This window comes from Schistocerca nitens, chromosome 3, assembly GCF_023898315.1.
Source record: "Schistocerca nitens isolate TAMUIC-IGC-003100 chromosome 3, iqSchNite1.1, whole genome shotgun sequence".
Taxonomy (NCBI): Eukaryota; Metazoa; Arthropoda; class Insecta; order Orthoptera; family Acrididae; genus Schistocerca; species Schistocerca nitens.
Window position 1 is genome coordinate 532,418,922 of NC_064616.1, and position 16,725 is coordinate 532,435,646.

Sequence of the window (16,725 nt, forward strand, 5' to 3'; positions counted from 1 at the left end):
CCTTGACATAACCATCCTCAAGAGCATCAACTGACTTCTAGACACCAACATTGTCCACAAATTCCCATCAGGCCATCTTTCGGTGGCCTCCAGTTCGATGATGGAGCCTACCTCGACACCCACATCTTAACAACAGGAAGACAAACTGAAAGCACTTCTGAGAACATGTCTCCAGAGGTATTACTGCAGTGCTAATTGATGACACTGATTTGGAAGATGCAGTCAACAATAACAATATGGTAATCGACTGTCTCCAACTCACCACTCTACTGAAGTACATTCCCAGTACTACTACTCCAGCTCTATGTCCTGTGGTAATCCTTCTCACCAGGAAACGAAATCATCTATGCAGGGAGTAGCACGAGACTCTTCACCCAGCCACCAAGTGGCACATAAATCTTCTGTAGCACAAACTGCTCTTGCTAGAAGATGGGGAGAAAAGCTTGCATCCTGGAACCTGACAGTCCATCTTGGATCATAGAGCGTTCACCAGACAGACTTCCACCATTTACCACACCCTGGTGACCAGCAGACACACAAGCAAACAAGGCAAATACTTTGGCAGAAGCCTTTGAGAGCAATGTTCAACCCCTCAATCAGCCTGTCAACTAGCAACTTCTCTGTTTGATCAAAGACAGTGTATCAGACTTCCTTGCAGATGAGAAATAGAAGAAGACATTGCTTCCATGACAGAATGTGAGATGACTTCCCACTTATGTCTTCTACCGACAACCAAGGCAGCAGGATGCGACAAAATTAATGGCCGAACTCTCAAGTAACTCCCTGAAGGAACTGTTGCTTGCCTTACCAGACTCTTCAACATTATTATCTTGCAGGAGCAGTACATAGACGCATAAAAGCATGTTGTTGCTGTCACTGTACCTAACACAAGCAAAGAACAGTCAGAACCAGCTAACTGTGAGTACCAATAAGTAAGCATGCTGCCCACGCTGAGTGTTGTGTCTAGGAATCCTGCATACTCTGTTCACTAGACAAACAATCAACTCGTATTAATGAGTTTTATTACAATGAGACAAGATACAATTACTTAACTTTGATAGATGTGTCACAAGCAAAGGGCGACGTACAAAACAATCGGTCTTCTTCAGAATAAATATAGATAGAGGTAAATATAGATAGAGGTTATGATGCATGTGCTAACGAAGTGGCTAACATTGAAGTTGCTATCAAAGAGGGCTCCACCAGTTGGGTGGGGCACTTATGTCCTCTTCAAATAGGGTCCACTGCTGTCGCGTTTTCGTCATGGAGGCAGGTCTGCCAGTGTGAGATTGGTTGACCTCTTATCACAGCCATCTCTTCCCTATCATTACCAACAGGTGTGCTAACACTGGCTTTACACTGTAACACTGAGTAAAGTATCTGAGAAGATATTCTTTCTTGTTTTCACTGACTAGGCAGCTACAGCACGTAATGATTCTGCCCCATGAGCCTTCACCACACTCACTCAACAACTCAGCAACTACCAATCAGCGACATCTCCGTCTGATCAAAGACAGTGTATCAGTCATCCTTGCAAACGAGAACCTAGAAGAAGACATCACTCCCATGACAGAATGTGATACTTGCTTTTGCCAACATGTAATACTTCGGTGGGATGTATCAAAAGCATTTGACAGTGTTTGGCACCGTGACATGCTTTCAAGGTGTTCAATTGGAGCTCTCACCCTACTAATTGTAAGTCTTGCTCGCCTCCAGCTATTTATGTCATCATACCTTCATTGCCCGTGTAGGGGATGGAGTGTCAACGCATAAGCACGCGCGCGCGCCCACACACACACACACACACACACACACACACACACACACACACACACATATATATATATATATATATATATATATATATATATATATATATATATATCCATGCTGAGTTATCACAGGGAAGTGTCCTTGCTCCCATTCTGTACATTTCATACAATAGAAACCCCACATCTCAGAGGGTCAGCAAAACAGTGTATGCTGCTGATACGGTGCTCACCACCACAAGTTTTTGGCTAGCTAGACTACAGAAAGCTTACCAGGACATAACAGCAGTAGGCTGCAGAATGGTGAATAGCTTTCAATGCTACGAAGAGCAAAGAGGGGTGATCTTTATCAGAAGACACCAGACGTCAACACCACTGACCTCTTCAACAAGCATATCCTATGTACTATCAACAAAAGACCTAGGGGGAGTCATCCTTGACTAGAAGCTCACATGAAAGAATCACTTTGACAGCCATAAGAAAACAATGTAACACATTAGATCATTATTTTTGCTCATCAACCAGAAGTCAACACTGTTGATCAGTTGTGGCCCCCACATCCACCACGTGAGCATCAGACCCATCATGAATTAAGAGATGAGGCACTTTGGAAGGAAGGAGCAAATCCAAAACAGAGAAACTGCACACAGATAACAGTACCACAAAGAGAAGTCCAATCCATATACACGTAAAGACATAAAAAACACAGCTGTAGGCAAAGCCCAAAGATTAACACTGCTACACAAATAACCCTGGTTCTACCAGGTTGAGAAGAAGTGGATGACAACTTTATCAGTGAGTTCTTGGAGTGGTGTTACTGGCTGCTAGAATATCAAATGTTTGCATTTGTCTGTCATCTTAATGGGGATCAAAGCATTACCTGCTCTGTAGTCAAAAATTACAACTCCTTCATTCTCTGTACTGAAAACATTTGCACGAAGGACATTGAGGAGCAGTTGCAGACCTGGCCTGGCCTGCAAACTCACAGGACTTCAACTCAGCTGAAAATATCTGAAATGATGCACAAAACATCAGAAATGGCATCAATGCAGCCTGGTCAAACTGCCTAGCTACTGTGGGACAAGTGTCTATTAGACTTGTGAAGGTGTTAGTACTGAACACTGTATGAAGAAGAGTTTTTTGGCTAGTTACTTTTTTTACAGATTGTCCCTGGCTTGTGCAGAGCACATTGTTGCTGGATAACAAGGAGAGCGTTAAATGTGTGTTTGCCAACTGTACCGACATGGCTCTATGATGATGATGGGTGCAGTATAGGGTTTTGTGTTTTTATTACTTTTGCTTGAGGCTGATTTTTTTTATCAGGGAAAATGCAATTAGTCTAGGTCGTTTTTTGATGCAAACAAGTTGATATGCCTCACCACTGTTGTTAAATGTAAACAACACAGATTTCCTTTTAAAGCTGTCAATCTTCAATAATCTGTAGTTCTGCACCTTGTTGTATCTATAGTAAAGTTTAGGCTGAGGCCTCTGTATTAAATGTCATCATTCCTGTCATTTATCTCTGTAGGGGTGTAACAAATTAATTTGTCACAATGAATTATACCCGAAATACCACAGGCAACAATAGATACTTTGTCACTGCAGATACAAAGTGGCTGCTTTTGTTATGCTGATAACATGTGTTAGGCCTGTGTGTATTTCTGTTATATTCATTGATCTATGGAAATTGTGGTAGAAATAACTTCCTTACTATAGTTACTGATATCTCAAACGCCGCACACAAATCTTAGGAAAAATTCACTACTATTCCTTTAACTTTTCATGCACGTATATTAAACTTCCTAATACATCTAAATCTAAATGAATACTTTGCAAGCCACTGTACAGTGCAAAGTGAAGGCTACATCATACCAGACCTATAAATTTTCTTTCTGTTATGTCCTGTTGAAACTGCAATCGTCCAGTATAACTGTGGTTTCTTTGATTGGTATGGGAGACTGTGGTGTGTAACTACAACATATGTAATATTAGTTCACTTTATTTACTTAACTTAATAAAATCCATTTCCAAAGGCATGTGCTGAATATTTGTAACTGTCTTTGGATATTAAAGCAGCACTTGATATGCACATTTACTTAACTGTTCTCTCGAAGTGCAAAGTTTACAGTGACAGTTCAATCCAAGACATGAGTAACTTGTGTCCTAAATACATGTAGTCTTCTTGATCAGACATCACAAACTGGGCTTAGCCTTTCTCTGCTTAGCTGTATATTGGCCTCTGCGGTGCCACTGTGGAGCTGGGAGACAGGTTGTGGCTTCACCAGCAAGTCCCATTCATCATTGCAGTATGCAGTGAGACATCACTATCTTCTGTGGTATCGATGAGAGTTACAGACATTGTTATGGCACTGTGATCTTCCACACCTTCCTATTCCATTCCTGAATTGAGTGAGGTGAAAATGTCTGTGTAAATGCCTCTGTTCAGGCTGTAATCTCTCACCTCTTCCTCGTGATCCCTAAGAGATATATGTTGGTGCCAGCATAATGGTTCAACAGTTATCTTCACATACAAGTTCTCTAAATTTACCCAAAAGGGTTTTGTGAGAACTGTTTAATCTTTATTCCAAAGCTGCCCAATTAAGCTCTCCAAGCATTATGGTTACACTATAATATGAGCCATACTGAGCTGTTAGGATTATATAAGTGTGCCTCTGAATTTTTTTGGTATGTGCTGACATACTTGCTTCAGATGGACATCAAACACTGCAGCACTACTCAAGAATTGTCTGCACTAAAGCAATTTCTATTTGATGTGCCATACTTCACCTAAATCCTACCAAACGAATCTGTCTTTCATTTGGCCTCCCTAATAGTTTTCATGTGATTGTCCCTCTTCATATTGTTTCTTAATATTACCATTAATACTTCATAATGTGAAGGGATAAAGGTGTTCACCACTAACCGTGTAATTAGATATTACACTGCTCTTTCACTTTATTACAGACATTATGTAATATTTACCCACAGTTGGGGTCAGCTGCCAGACATTACATGAAGTGGAATTCTTGTCAGGGGCTTCCTGCAGTTCCATAGGATCATCCAGTGATAGTGCTTGCTATCCACTACTGCATCATTGGCAAACAAACTTACAGTGCTGCTGGTTAAATGATTTACAGATATTGAAAATATTAGAACTAACAATATTCTTTCTTTGGGGACACTCAATTGTACTTTATTCTCTTTGGAACATTCACTGATCAGTACAATGTACTGGACTTGTTTAGTGAAATATTCCTCCAGCCAATCATATTTTTGTGAAGATACTTCATACAATCGTATCCTGGTTACTAGCTGAAGATTTTTTACGATGTGGTACTAAAATCTGAAGAGCAGAAACCTATTTTTTTTCACCGTGTCTGTTTTCAAGGTGACCTCCATGAATGGAGCAAGCTGTGTTGCACATAACTGTTTTTCTAAATTTGTGCCAATTCTCTGAGATTAACTTGTTTTCTTTGAGCATCATAATAATTTTTGTGCTTGCCCTATGTGATTAACAGTGCCTGGTCACCCAATTAGTGGACATTAATATGGTGTGTGCCTACCCTTCACCTTTGACGGCTGGAAGTCTGCTGGGGACACAGGCAGTGAGGTGTCTAAATATCACTGGAGGAATGACTATCCTTCCATCCTTCAAGAGCCAAAACCAGAGAAGGTAGTGATATTGGACGCTAGGACCAGGAGTCAAGTTGACATTCTGACTCATCCCAAAGGTGTTCCATTGGGCTCAGGTTGGGACTCTCGGCAAGCCAGTCTGTTTCAGGAATATTACTGTCCACAAATAACTGCCACACAGACGCTGTTTCGACAGGGTGCATTGTCAGGCTGATACAGTCAGTCATCATCTTTGAACTGTTACTCTGTAGTACACAGTACACTCTTTTGTAAAATGTGTTCATATCCTTCTGCATGTAGCGTTAACTCCCTACGCATTCATTGTGCTAGCTGGACTGCTGGTAGCAGTTTGGAACTCAAGCGTGATTCCTTCCACTAATTTCTTGTGATTTTTTACAACACATTCTGCAATACTAGATGGCCCCTGTCCATCAGTACATGACATCTTCGTGGTCCTGGTTAAGCCGTGGTCATTCCTGAACGTTTCCACCCCACAATCACGTCACTAACAGTAGACATGGGCAGCTTTAGAAGTGTTGACATGTCCCTGACGAATTTCTTACATAAGTGACATTCAATGACTTGTCTACGTTCGAAGTCACTGAGCTCTCTTGACAGACCATTCTGCTGTTACTGCTTCTCTACTGATAACACACATTTCTCCCTGTCTCCTTTCATACTGGTGGGTTCCCCTTTCGTGATACTGAATGGTCAGTTCAGCATTACATTTGGGTGTCCGGATACCTTTGATCTGATAGTGTGTCTGCTCTATAATCCAGCAACAGAAGGACGTTACCAGTGTTGATTTAAAATTCTGTGCATCCTATCTATTGCCCTTTTTGTATACAAGAATGACCTGGAGAAGAGTCTCCAGTCACACTGGAGTGCTCGCTGCTCACGTGATTGTAACCATGGGCTAGCAAAGGAGCTGGTTCCATGGAGTATTGTATGTAAAATCAAATTGGAATTCCTTCAAGTCCAAGTGACTTGTTCCCTTTATCACTTAGGGGCAATCAAATGAAAACGAGACATACGGAAAAAAGGAAGGAAACTTATTTCAAAAGTAATTGCCATAACTGCTATTTCATTTATCCCACAGTGAGGCAAGACGGTCAATGCCTTCATAGAAAAATGTTTGCAGTTGCCTACGGAACCATGATTGTACCCAGGCATGCACCTCTTCGTCCGAAGCAAACTGACGGCCACCCATATTTTTCTTCAGGGCTCCAACAATATGTTAAACGCAATAGGAGAGATCGGGACTGTATGGAGGATGTGTAACTTCTGCAGCGTATTCGAGACAACCTTGACAACATATACTCGGGCATTATCCTGCAACAGAATGCCGTCCGTCAACATTCGTGGGCGGTTTGGATTTAATGGCGCGCTTCTGTTTTTTCTAAGTGTTTCACAAAGTCAACGAGCAGGAGGACCCTGCAGTCTAAGAAAAAAGTCATCATGACTTCCTTCGAGCTGGCGTGCCTGTTATTTTGACTAAAAAGTTTCGTTGGGAAGCCCATACACATCCCCCATGCAGTCCCAATCTCTCCCCATGTGTTTTCCATATATCTGGAGGCCTGAAGAAAGACATCTGTGGTGTGATTTACATGGGACCAAGAGGTGCACGCATTAGTACAATCATGGTTCTGCAGACAACCGCAAACATTTTTCCGTGAAGGCATTGACCGTCTTGCCTCACAGCGGGACAAATGCAGTAAGTTATGGCGATTACTTTGAAATAATAAACAGTTCACATACTACTTTGCCATCTGTGTCGTCTTCAGTTGACTTGCCCTAATAGTTGAATTATCATTGCCAGGGATGCTGATGCCGCCATAGCCAATGTGTAAGTGTGCGGCGGTGTAGCATTGGTAGGTTAGTATGCCTATACTTTTAGTAAATACATTTTTTAATATGGAATTGAAAATTCCTGTTTTCTTTGTGCTGTTTTCAGTTTCGACACTGGACGGATCCGCGAGATATTGAATGGAAGGTTTGGATTTGTTCATTGACTTTACGAATGACCAGAATTTCCTAGTATTTTCTGGTAAATCTTTCCCCAGGATTTGACTTAAAACTATTCTATGCTTCACGCATAGCCCATCTTAAGATTAACTTTTTTAGCATCCCTGCAGTCCCTCTCCTAGCGATAGTGTAGTAATCTTTGATTTCGGAATATTCTACGAATGTCACCAGTAACCCAGGGCGAATGTTTTCTTGCCATCGTTTATGAACTTTCTTGGATTGTACTTACCAGACCGCAGTTCATATCGCCTTCAAACTTTTTAAGAACAACGTTTTCGCGATTCCCAGATGAACTGAGTGTTCTCACGTCGTCCTTGAAAATAAATGTCTTCCATGGCAATCAGGATTTCCCATAAAGAACTGCAGAAACATCGGGAATGTTTCCCGCTGTCTACCGTAAAAAGTAAAATTTCGTAAACATTTAAAGGGAACGTTAATACTATAGTGTTAATGGGGCACTGAAGACCAGGAGCAATAGGAATCTACCCCCGTGGTATCACGAAACTGCGGAGAAGCAGGTCGATGTTCAATCCAATCAAAGTGAGCATGAAAAGCAGCAACTGAATGCATGGATGATTCCGCGTGTATTTAAAGCAAACCTGATGGGTAGAAACCCATCTACCAACTTTCGTTTATGTCGCATGTGTTGCGATTTTTTTCCGTCAGTCTATATAAAATGTAAAACTGCGATTCGCCTTCGTGTTTTACATTCACATTATACAATGTTGTTTAAGTGAGCTTTTTTAATAGCGAAATTTTTCGTAGATATTTAAATATGCCTTCGTCAAGCCATGATAAAGAATTAATGACCTACTGAATTATTGTAGCATGTTCAAAATTTGTAGGAGGATACGTAATACAGAATTGATAAACACTCAGTTCAGACAACACCTTTCCAGTGGCAGTGGTAAGTGATGTATTTGTACGAGCGCAGTTGTGACTGGCGCAGCTGCGGCCGGGGCAGCACCCCTGCAGACAGCCAGCTGGCGAGGGACTGCGCGTCCGCAAAAATCAATACAGGGTTTGAGCGTGGGTTGGCGGCCCCTGCTAACGCTCTCTTCTTGTTTTCCAGATCCGATGGGAGAAAAACATAACGCTAGGCGAACCTCCTGGGTTTCTGCATTCGTGGTGGTGGTGAGTACATATTTCTTTATTAGCGGTAAGGTTTACGGCATTTGAAAAGTGGGAGCATGGTTAAGAACTTCGCGGCAATTAAATGTCATGTTTCCTATAGGGTGAGCTATTGTCAACGAGTACCGTATTCTGAAACAATCGGCTGCATACTTAGTGCTCCACTGGCACTGCAGTTAACAATGAGTGAAGAAGCATTAGATGTGTAGCCAATTCCTATCCAATCTGGAAACCAAAGAGACCACGCTTCTGGAAACATGGGGTTTGATATGCATGCGAAGCAACATGCTGATGTTATTTAGAATATAAATAAATAAATAAGTAAATAAATGCTTCTGTGTATGGTCTGCGTCCTCTAAGACTGGAAGGGTCTATCCCAAACTAAAGAGTACGAAACCTACTCGACCATGGATCATAGATGTTTTCGCTGTAGTGCAGTTTTACAAAGAACTGTAATGATGAAGCAAGTGCGTCACCATGTCAGTCGTATTTACTTCCGCTGTTTCACTAAAAGTTTAATCAGAAGCGATTCGGGTATTAATTGGATCCTAAAACATGGTCGATACATATCGGGGTTGTTATATAGGGATGAGATTTTGAGTTTTAGAAGTCAATCCTACACAGTAATAAATAGCTCACATAACTAGAAAGAAACGAAGTATACGTAGTCGCATTTTTATTAGATTTGTTGCGTTTCCGTCTCGTATAACAAACTGTTAATGTTTTACAGCCTTTCCTAAAATCTGAAAGGAGGAAAAATGATTCAGAACGAACCAACAATAAAGATACAGCATTTTCTGAAGATGTCTAGATAATATCAAACAATGGAAGCCCCTATTAATTGTGAACTCTATGAATGGGGTAGTGACGGATTCATTTCGCCCACTACTTTTATTCTGCTACAAAAAAAAAAAAAAAAAGACTTTGCGGCAAGACACAAGTATGGCAACTGTAGACGTACAGGGCATAAAGTTTCCGTGAATCTGACTCTGTGCAGTGTTAAATACGGCATGAAACCAAAGTTCGTTTGAAGAGTCTTAGTGCTGTATGAGACGTGGTCCAGTTGAAAGCCGTATCCATTTCTTTACATGCATAACCATCGAACGAAGCTCGGAGTTGAACATGGGTTCCGAAAGTTGTACGTTCACAAAATATTTGTTAGATTACCGTGCAACTTTGGCAACTAGTTTACGTCGTCCAGTGACAATGCTGTCTTTCGAAAACCGTAGCAATTATTCACGCCTTTAAATCATAGTTCGTCTTATATTAAGTAGGTAGCATTACTGCTTCCTATTTAATAATGACACTTTCCACATTATATATAATGTGGAAACAAAAGCAGAGCCGTGTTGGCAGTTTTCGGTTGTGAACAATCCTTCACGTGGAATACTAAGTCATTCCTGGTAGGCAGGTAGTAACTTACTGAAAACTTACCCTAACTTTGCGGAGTCCGAGGCAATATCACAACTTCTGAAAATGTTGTACAGATCATACGCTCGTTATTTCTTGTAGAAGTGACTCATGAGTCTTGAGTTGATACTCAGGATACTGGAACAATCAGAATAGGGGGATTATAAGCTGGAGACCCCCTAGAGATTGTAAGTTAGCGACTGCTGCACTCATCTTGTCCAGAGGAATGAGATTTGGCCCTTCAGTAAAGCGTATGCATTAATAGAGATGAAAAAATAAGATTCCCATCAAAAGCAAAGGATTATTCGAAAAACTTATCTGAAACTTTCAGGATTCGAAATATTTTATGTGAGTTTAGAATAGTTTAGTTTGAGTGCGAAAAACAGAGGAAAGTACTGGCAGTTTTATTCGAAAATACTGCAACTGAAGCGCTAAGATATTCTCGCCCGAATGTTGACTAATGCAACGCGCATTGAGGCTACCCATTAAGAAAACAACAAAGATGGAAAAACACTACCTAAAGTCTTTAAATTTTCTGAACCACTTGCGCTGTTTTTCATGCAAGCCCGTCATTAGTATGGACAGATAGCCCACGCAAGAAAGCGTTATCTCTGCGCTTATTTTATAAGCTATGCTGGAACATGCTCGCGCTTTTTAGTAGCCTTCTTATCGGTTGGTGCCGTAAACTTTATCTTATTTCAGATAAAAATTCTGTGTCCGTGGAAATTTTTCAGGTGCCGGACTGCGCTTTCCTGCACTACAGTGGTTGCAAGCGTCTCGTAGAGTTGTGTTGTAATACTATAAACCTCCCACTGCGTTACTATTCCGAAGCGAGATGATAATAAGAAATATTCAAACATGACTGATCCTTCCAACATGCCGTTTTTAAGTGAAAATTATTTTTCTGGTTGTGCCGTCGTGATAAAGATCAGCAGTAGCTTCCTGTAACATTCTAGTGCCTACCGACAGTTTCTGGTTGTAGGAGTGTGTTGTAAGCGGAGTGTTATTAAAGCTTAATGAAGGTATCAGGCCCTTGATCTTCAGACAGCACACATCTGTACCAACAACGATTCTGTGTTTTCTCTCACGACAATTGTGTTATTTCATAGCACAGCAAGCGCGGAAATTTACACAGTCCATTTATGGTCGACTTAACACTGAACATGGTTGCGCAAGGACTGTTTCCTTTGATGCTAAGCTCAAAGTGGATGCCATTGAAACTGAAGCATCGCTACGCTTGCTAACCAACTATTCCGCGATGTTACTGGAAATGAAAAGAGGACAAAGAATCGAGATAAATTTTCCATAGTTTTCTACCCTTACCTATTCGTGAAGCAATTGAACTTCATTGTTCACGATAAAGAGGCGTCATATGCGAAGACCTATATACCCGTCTGCAGGCACACAGGGAGCTGGCAATCCGTTTGGATTGAGAAGGCGGAAATCAAATGATAATGCTACTAATAAATATATGCTCGTGATGGGCAGTCCCGTTGGGAAATACACAAATGCTATAGTAGTGGGCATCGCGGGCGCCTCTGTAATCTTTGATGTCGTGCGTTGCGCGCGCGGCAGAGAGACCGCCAAACCCGGAAACGCTTTTGCGATAGTCTGGAGGTGTACTGTTGAGCGACAAAATTGACAGCTAAGGGTAATGATAAGCTTTACCAAAAGCTCCACACAAGGAAAAAAGGTATCGTAGAAATCTGGATGCGGGCTGGAGTCGGAGTTGTCAAATCCTGTGACTTTACAGCCTCTAAGCCTTGCTGTAGGTAAATGTTGGAATGTAGTTGGCGACTGGAACAAATGGCATTTCCAAGGAAAGAGAAAGGGTTGCACAGGTATCTCGAGGCAGTTGTCCTGGATTCGTTGAGAGATGCGTGCGCTCTATGAGTGGCGATAGGTACGTGTGCTGTAAGAATGGGCAATTCTTCGCATATCGTTGCAAAACAGGTATACGGAAACTGTGCCCATACAAAAATCTGTTTAATCTGCGTTCTGTCTTCCTCGAGACTTAATTGTTCATTAACTGAAGGCCTACCTGCACCCATAGAGTCCTCGCCGTTCACCGTAAACGTTCAGTTTACCGGCAACGAGGTGCTGTGCTTCCCGTCCACACCGCGCCGACGAGTCCATGCGAATGATCAACAACATAAACATTCTGCTGCCGGAAGAATAGCGCCACCAGTGGACGACATAACGTTCTACACTATACCTTTTTGTATACGCGTATTGCACTAGTTATAGTTGATGAAATGTTTAAATCCTGCTTTTCTTTCTGTCATCATGCATACTCTTTGCTAACATCGAAAATCTTATTACGCATTGTCTCTTTAGAAAAAAAAAAGTTGTTTCTTTATATCATGCATACCCTGCGCTTTTAAATATTATCTTATTTAACTTAAAATTTCACAATGCTTATATCTCTTCCATTTGACAGTACTGTTAATAATTGGCAGAATTATAATTACAAAGAAAATGTTCGTACTTTCAAATCAAATACACTATCTGCCCAGAAGTATCCGTTCATTAATTTAGGATGTGTCCACCCTTTGCCTCTGTGACGGTTAGAAATCTGCAGGGGACACTTTCAATGAGGTATCTGGATGTTTCTGGAGGAATGGCTGCTCAGTATTCATAAATAGCCGAAACTGGAAAGGTAGTGGTATTGGACGCTGGGATCTGGAGCGGAGTCGATTCATCCCAAAGGTGTTCCATTGGGTTCAGGTCTGGACTTACGGCATGCAAGTTCATTTCAGGAATGTTATTGCCCACAAACCTTTGCCTCAGAGATGCTTCTTTGACAGGGCGCATTGTCATGCTGATACAATCAATTAGTCTCCCAACAGTCCATCTACTGTATGCAGTACACAACGCTGTAAAATGTGTTCATATCTTTCCACATTTCGCGTTTTCTGAAGCACAGTGAGGGAACCACATCCTAGCCACGAAAAAAATCCCCAACAGTAACACCATTTCTTCCGTACTTCGCTGCTTAAACTACTCAAGTTTCCCAGGCAGTCACCAAACTCAACAGAGGGTGCTGTACTGCAAACTCTTCGGTTTACATGTTTTTGGACGAGGTGGTATGGACCGAAACAAAATCTCCACTAAATAGGGGCTCCAAAATGGATACCTTAAGAGCTATTGGCACGTACTGGGTAGAGTAGATGTTTCACAGTAGCGAAGATAAAAAGTTGGTCATAGCTGTTAAGGTACGCAGTCTAGAGCCCATGTTTACTAGCCATTTTCTCTTGTTTCGTCCCATACTACCATCTCTGTAAGTTGCGTACCCTACAATCTCAGCAACAACAGTACCGGTACATGTATTCTAATGTCAGAAGTATCAGAACGATTTTCGCGTAAGACTTCAGACTCGGTCGTTTCCGAGCCAGATTCACTTACCTCATATTCATACATTTACCTTTCTCCATCATCCCCTAAAGTCTGTAACTTCACCGCTCAGTCATCCTCTATATAACTTAGCGACTATTCCGTAATCCCGAACAGCTGCAGGTCCGTATCTTAAGGTTTCCAGGGGCAATAAAAATTAGATTTTCAATATTTCACGTAGTTATAGACCGAATGTAAAAATTAAGAAGACTGTTATAATCTGCTCCTGAAGAGGTATGTTTCTGTGTTAAAAGAATAACATAATAAAACACGTATTATGGTTAGAAATTGTCTTTCGGGGGGCAAATACCCGGTTTCATTCATCCAGGATTTGGGAGTAACAACACCTGAAAGACTTCCAACAAAAAAATTTGAGCACAATTTTAAATCTTTCCTAATTTTTTTCTCGCTTACATGCTTAACGTAAAATATTTAACACAGTAATTTAATTAATTTGTAAAGTAATCAGATGTTTGAAGGTGTTTTATGTATGTGAATTCGATGTTTCAAAGTATTGTGGGGCTTACTGGTACCGTAAAGTATGTGTAGATTGACGGTCATTAATGCGAGGATTCGTGATAATCCTTAGACGATAGGATTTTTGCATTCCCGAGCGTTATGAAGAATTACAGTTTAATTAGTTTTATAATTGATTGCTCGACCGTATTAGAGAGGGAGCTAATGATTCTAACAGCTTAAATTAAGATTTATCCCCAGGTGTTCGGTGTGATAGTATCCGATATTACGCTAGACGACTGTTGCAAATATTCTTCCTGTTTCCTCCCCTAATATCTCCAAATATATTTCGACGCCCTGCATTTCAAAAATAGGTAGTGACACTGCTTTTTGCCTGCTGCTTTCACTTGTCATTTTTGAAGGGAACTATTCGAATGTAGAGGTAGTTACGGTGTGCAGTTGAGCGCCCCACAAACCACTACCACCACCACCACCACCACCACCATCATCATCATCAATTATGGTGCAAATTTCTCATCGCGATCAGCAGCAGGGTACTTAAAATATTCGTAAACAGAAATATTGGATTGAACATAGACTTTCCTACATGCACATACTACTGTCAGACGAGAGGTTAAGTCGGAACCTTGCATAGAGCTTATAAAGCAGATAGGATAGTGATAGAAAGTGTTTAGTACGGTACTTGACATCATATGCTTCCAAAATTCGTATTAGTATTTTAAGATTCCTGTCATACTGCGCGCTAGGTTTCTTTCAATGTATCATACCTGTGGTCTCCTAAAAATTAAACCAGTTGCTATGGGTCTTCACAAACTGCAACTTCTACAGTGTAGCTGAAACAGGCACGTCAACTCCGCGAAAGTCATGATGAACTTATTCTTTGATTACAAAGGTCCGCTGTTTATTGGTTTTTGTGGACCACGACGCCACAAATAACGCACAGTGGTATATGGACACTTAGCAAAAATTGAAGAGCGCCATCAAGTCCAAGTGGCCAGAAATGTTGACGGACGGCATTACTTTGTTGCCTGCCAGTGTGGACGAGCGGTTCTAGGCGCTTCAGTTTGGAACCGCGCGACCGCTACGGTCGCAGGTTCGAATCCTGCCTCGGGCATGGACGTGTGTGATGTCCTTAGGTTAGTTAGGTTTAAGTAGTTCTAAGTTCTAGGGGACTGACGACCTCAGATGTTGAGTCCCATAGTGCTCAGAGCCATTTGAACCATTACTTTGTTGCAAGATAAAGCCCGCCCACGTGTTGCCAAGGTTGTCTTGACTACGCGGTTGAAGTCTGGCTGCGAAGCCCTTACACATCTTCTATACAGTCCTCATCTCTCCTCATTCGTTTTCTATATTTTTTGGAGCCCTGAAAGAAGACATTGGTGGCCGTCGATTTGCTTCGAAGAGGTGCACACATGGGTACCAAGTGATTTCGTAGGCAACCGTCTTGTCTCACAGTGGGATAAATGTATTAACAGTTATGGAGATTACTTTTAATATAAAAGCGAGTTCAGTTGCTTGTTTTCACCTGTCTTTTCATTTGACGGCCACTTACAGATGACGAATGTTGAGTGTTGCATAGAATAGGTAGCGTTTTGGCAGCGCCCAGTCTACTCTCACATTGACAACCACGCTTATATCTGCCCCTAGAGCTTTGCCGAAGGTAGATTTCACGCCATTCGTACTAATATCCATACGCTCCACTGCGGCAGCTCTCGACCATCCTAAATGTTCAGCATTTCGAGAGATGGAGGCTCCATTTGTCTAATCTGATAATCCTTTCTCTGTTGACTCACTGGGTGGCGTGACCAATCGTAGCATACGACTGAGCGAGGAGCAGCGTCGGGTAAGAAGTAAGACTGGCCTTCGATAAAAGCGGGGTTCGAATCCTGGTCCAGCCATGCTGATGTAAATTCACATGGTTTCTCTAAATCACTTAATAAGTATATGGGAGTGGTTCCATGAACAGAAAACGGCCGCTTTATTCCCCATCTGAGCTAGTGCTCTGTTTATAAAGAGCTCGACGTCGACGAAGTAGTAGACCAACCTCCTTTCTTTCTTGTCGTATGGCCACATTGCTGTGTTTGCAAGTCCACAAGATGATCATTCATTGACAACGTAGTATGTGTAAGGAAGGCTACTGTTACTATAGAAAAACTTAAGCTTTTGCGCCACAATGCTGAACAAAATGGTTCAAATGGCTCTATGGGACTTAACATCTGAGGTCATCAGTCCCCTAGACTTAGAACTACTTAAACCTAACTGACCTAAGGACATCAGACACATCGATGCCCGAGGCAAGATTCGAACCTGCGACCGTAGCAGGCGCGCGGTTCCGGACTGAAGCGCCTAGAACCGCTCGGTCACCCCGGCCGGCCCAATTCTGAACCACTTGAAATGTGTAGTATGTTTATCTTGAGTCTGTTTGGATATATGCCGTCAGTCATTAAAATGTTTCTGTTCAGCATTAGATCAAAGTAGATTTTTACCCCGAAGCAAAGAAAATTAACACACAGGAGATGCATTTGATTGTGTGTCCATTTACAGTAGCTTAAGTAAATCCCATGAAGTGCATGGTGACTCAAATATTTTCAGTGCCGAATCACCCAACTTTCTTTTTCATTGCTCTTTCAATATTTTGTCATAGTAAAGCACACTGCGTAGTACCTCCATTCTCTTATACGTGTCGTTGTCTTTGGGAAGATGAAACTTTGTAGCCACGAAAGAATTACATTGATCAGCCAGAACATCATGACCACTAACCTACTATCGATATAAACCCGTCCAGGCGGTAGCAGCATCACCTGGCGAGGAATGAGTGCTAGTCAGACACACGCACGGTGCGTGTAGTATCAATGAGCGTCTTTCCGTGTGTAGAATGGGGAGGCGC

The 16,725-nt window shown here is 41.7% G+C and overlaps 1 protein-coding gene across 5 annotated transcripts in view; it reads left to right on the plus strand.

The window, feature by feature from the left end:
- Positions 1-16,725, plus strand: part of LOC126248450 (single-stranded DNA-binding protein 3) — a 377,126-nt gene that overhangs the window by 69,883 nt on the left and 290,518 nt on the right. For all 5 annotated transcript variants that reach the window (XM_049949437.1, XM_049949439.1, XM_049949440.1 and 2 more), the window contains exon 3: positions 8,500-8,561. In XM_049949437.1, coding sequence (XP_049805394.1) covers positions 8,500-8,561 — 62 coding nt within the window. The remainder of the gene's footprint in view (positions 1-8,499; positions 8,562-16,725) is intronic.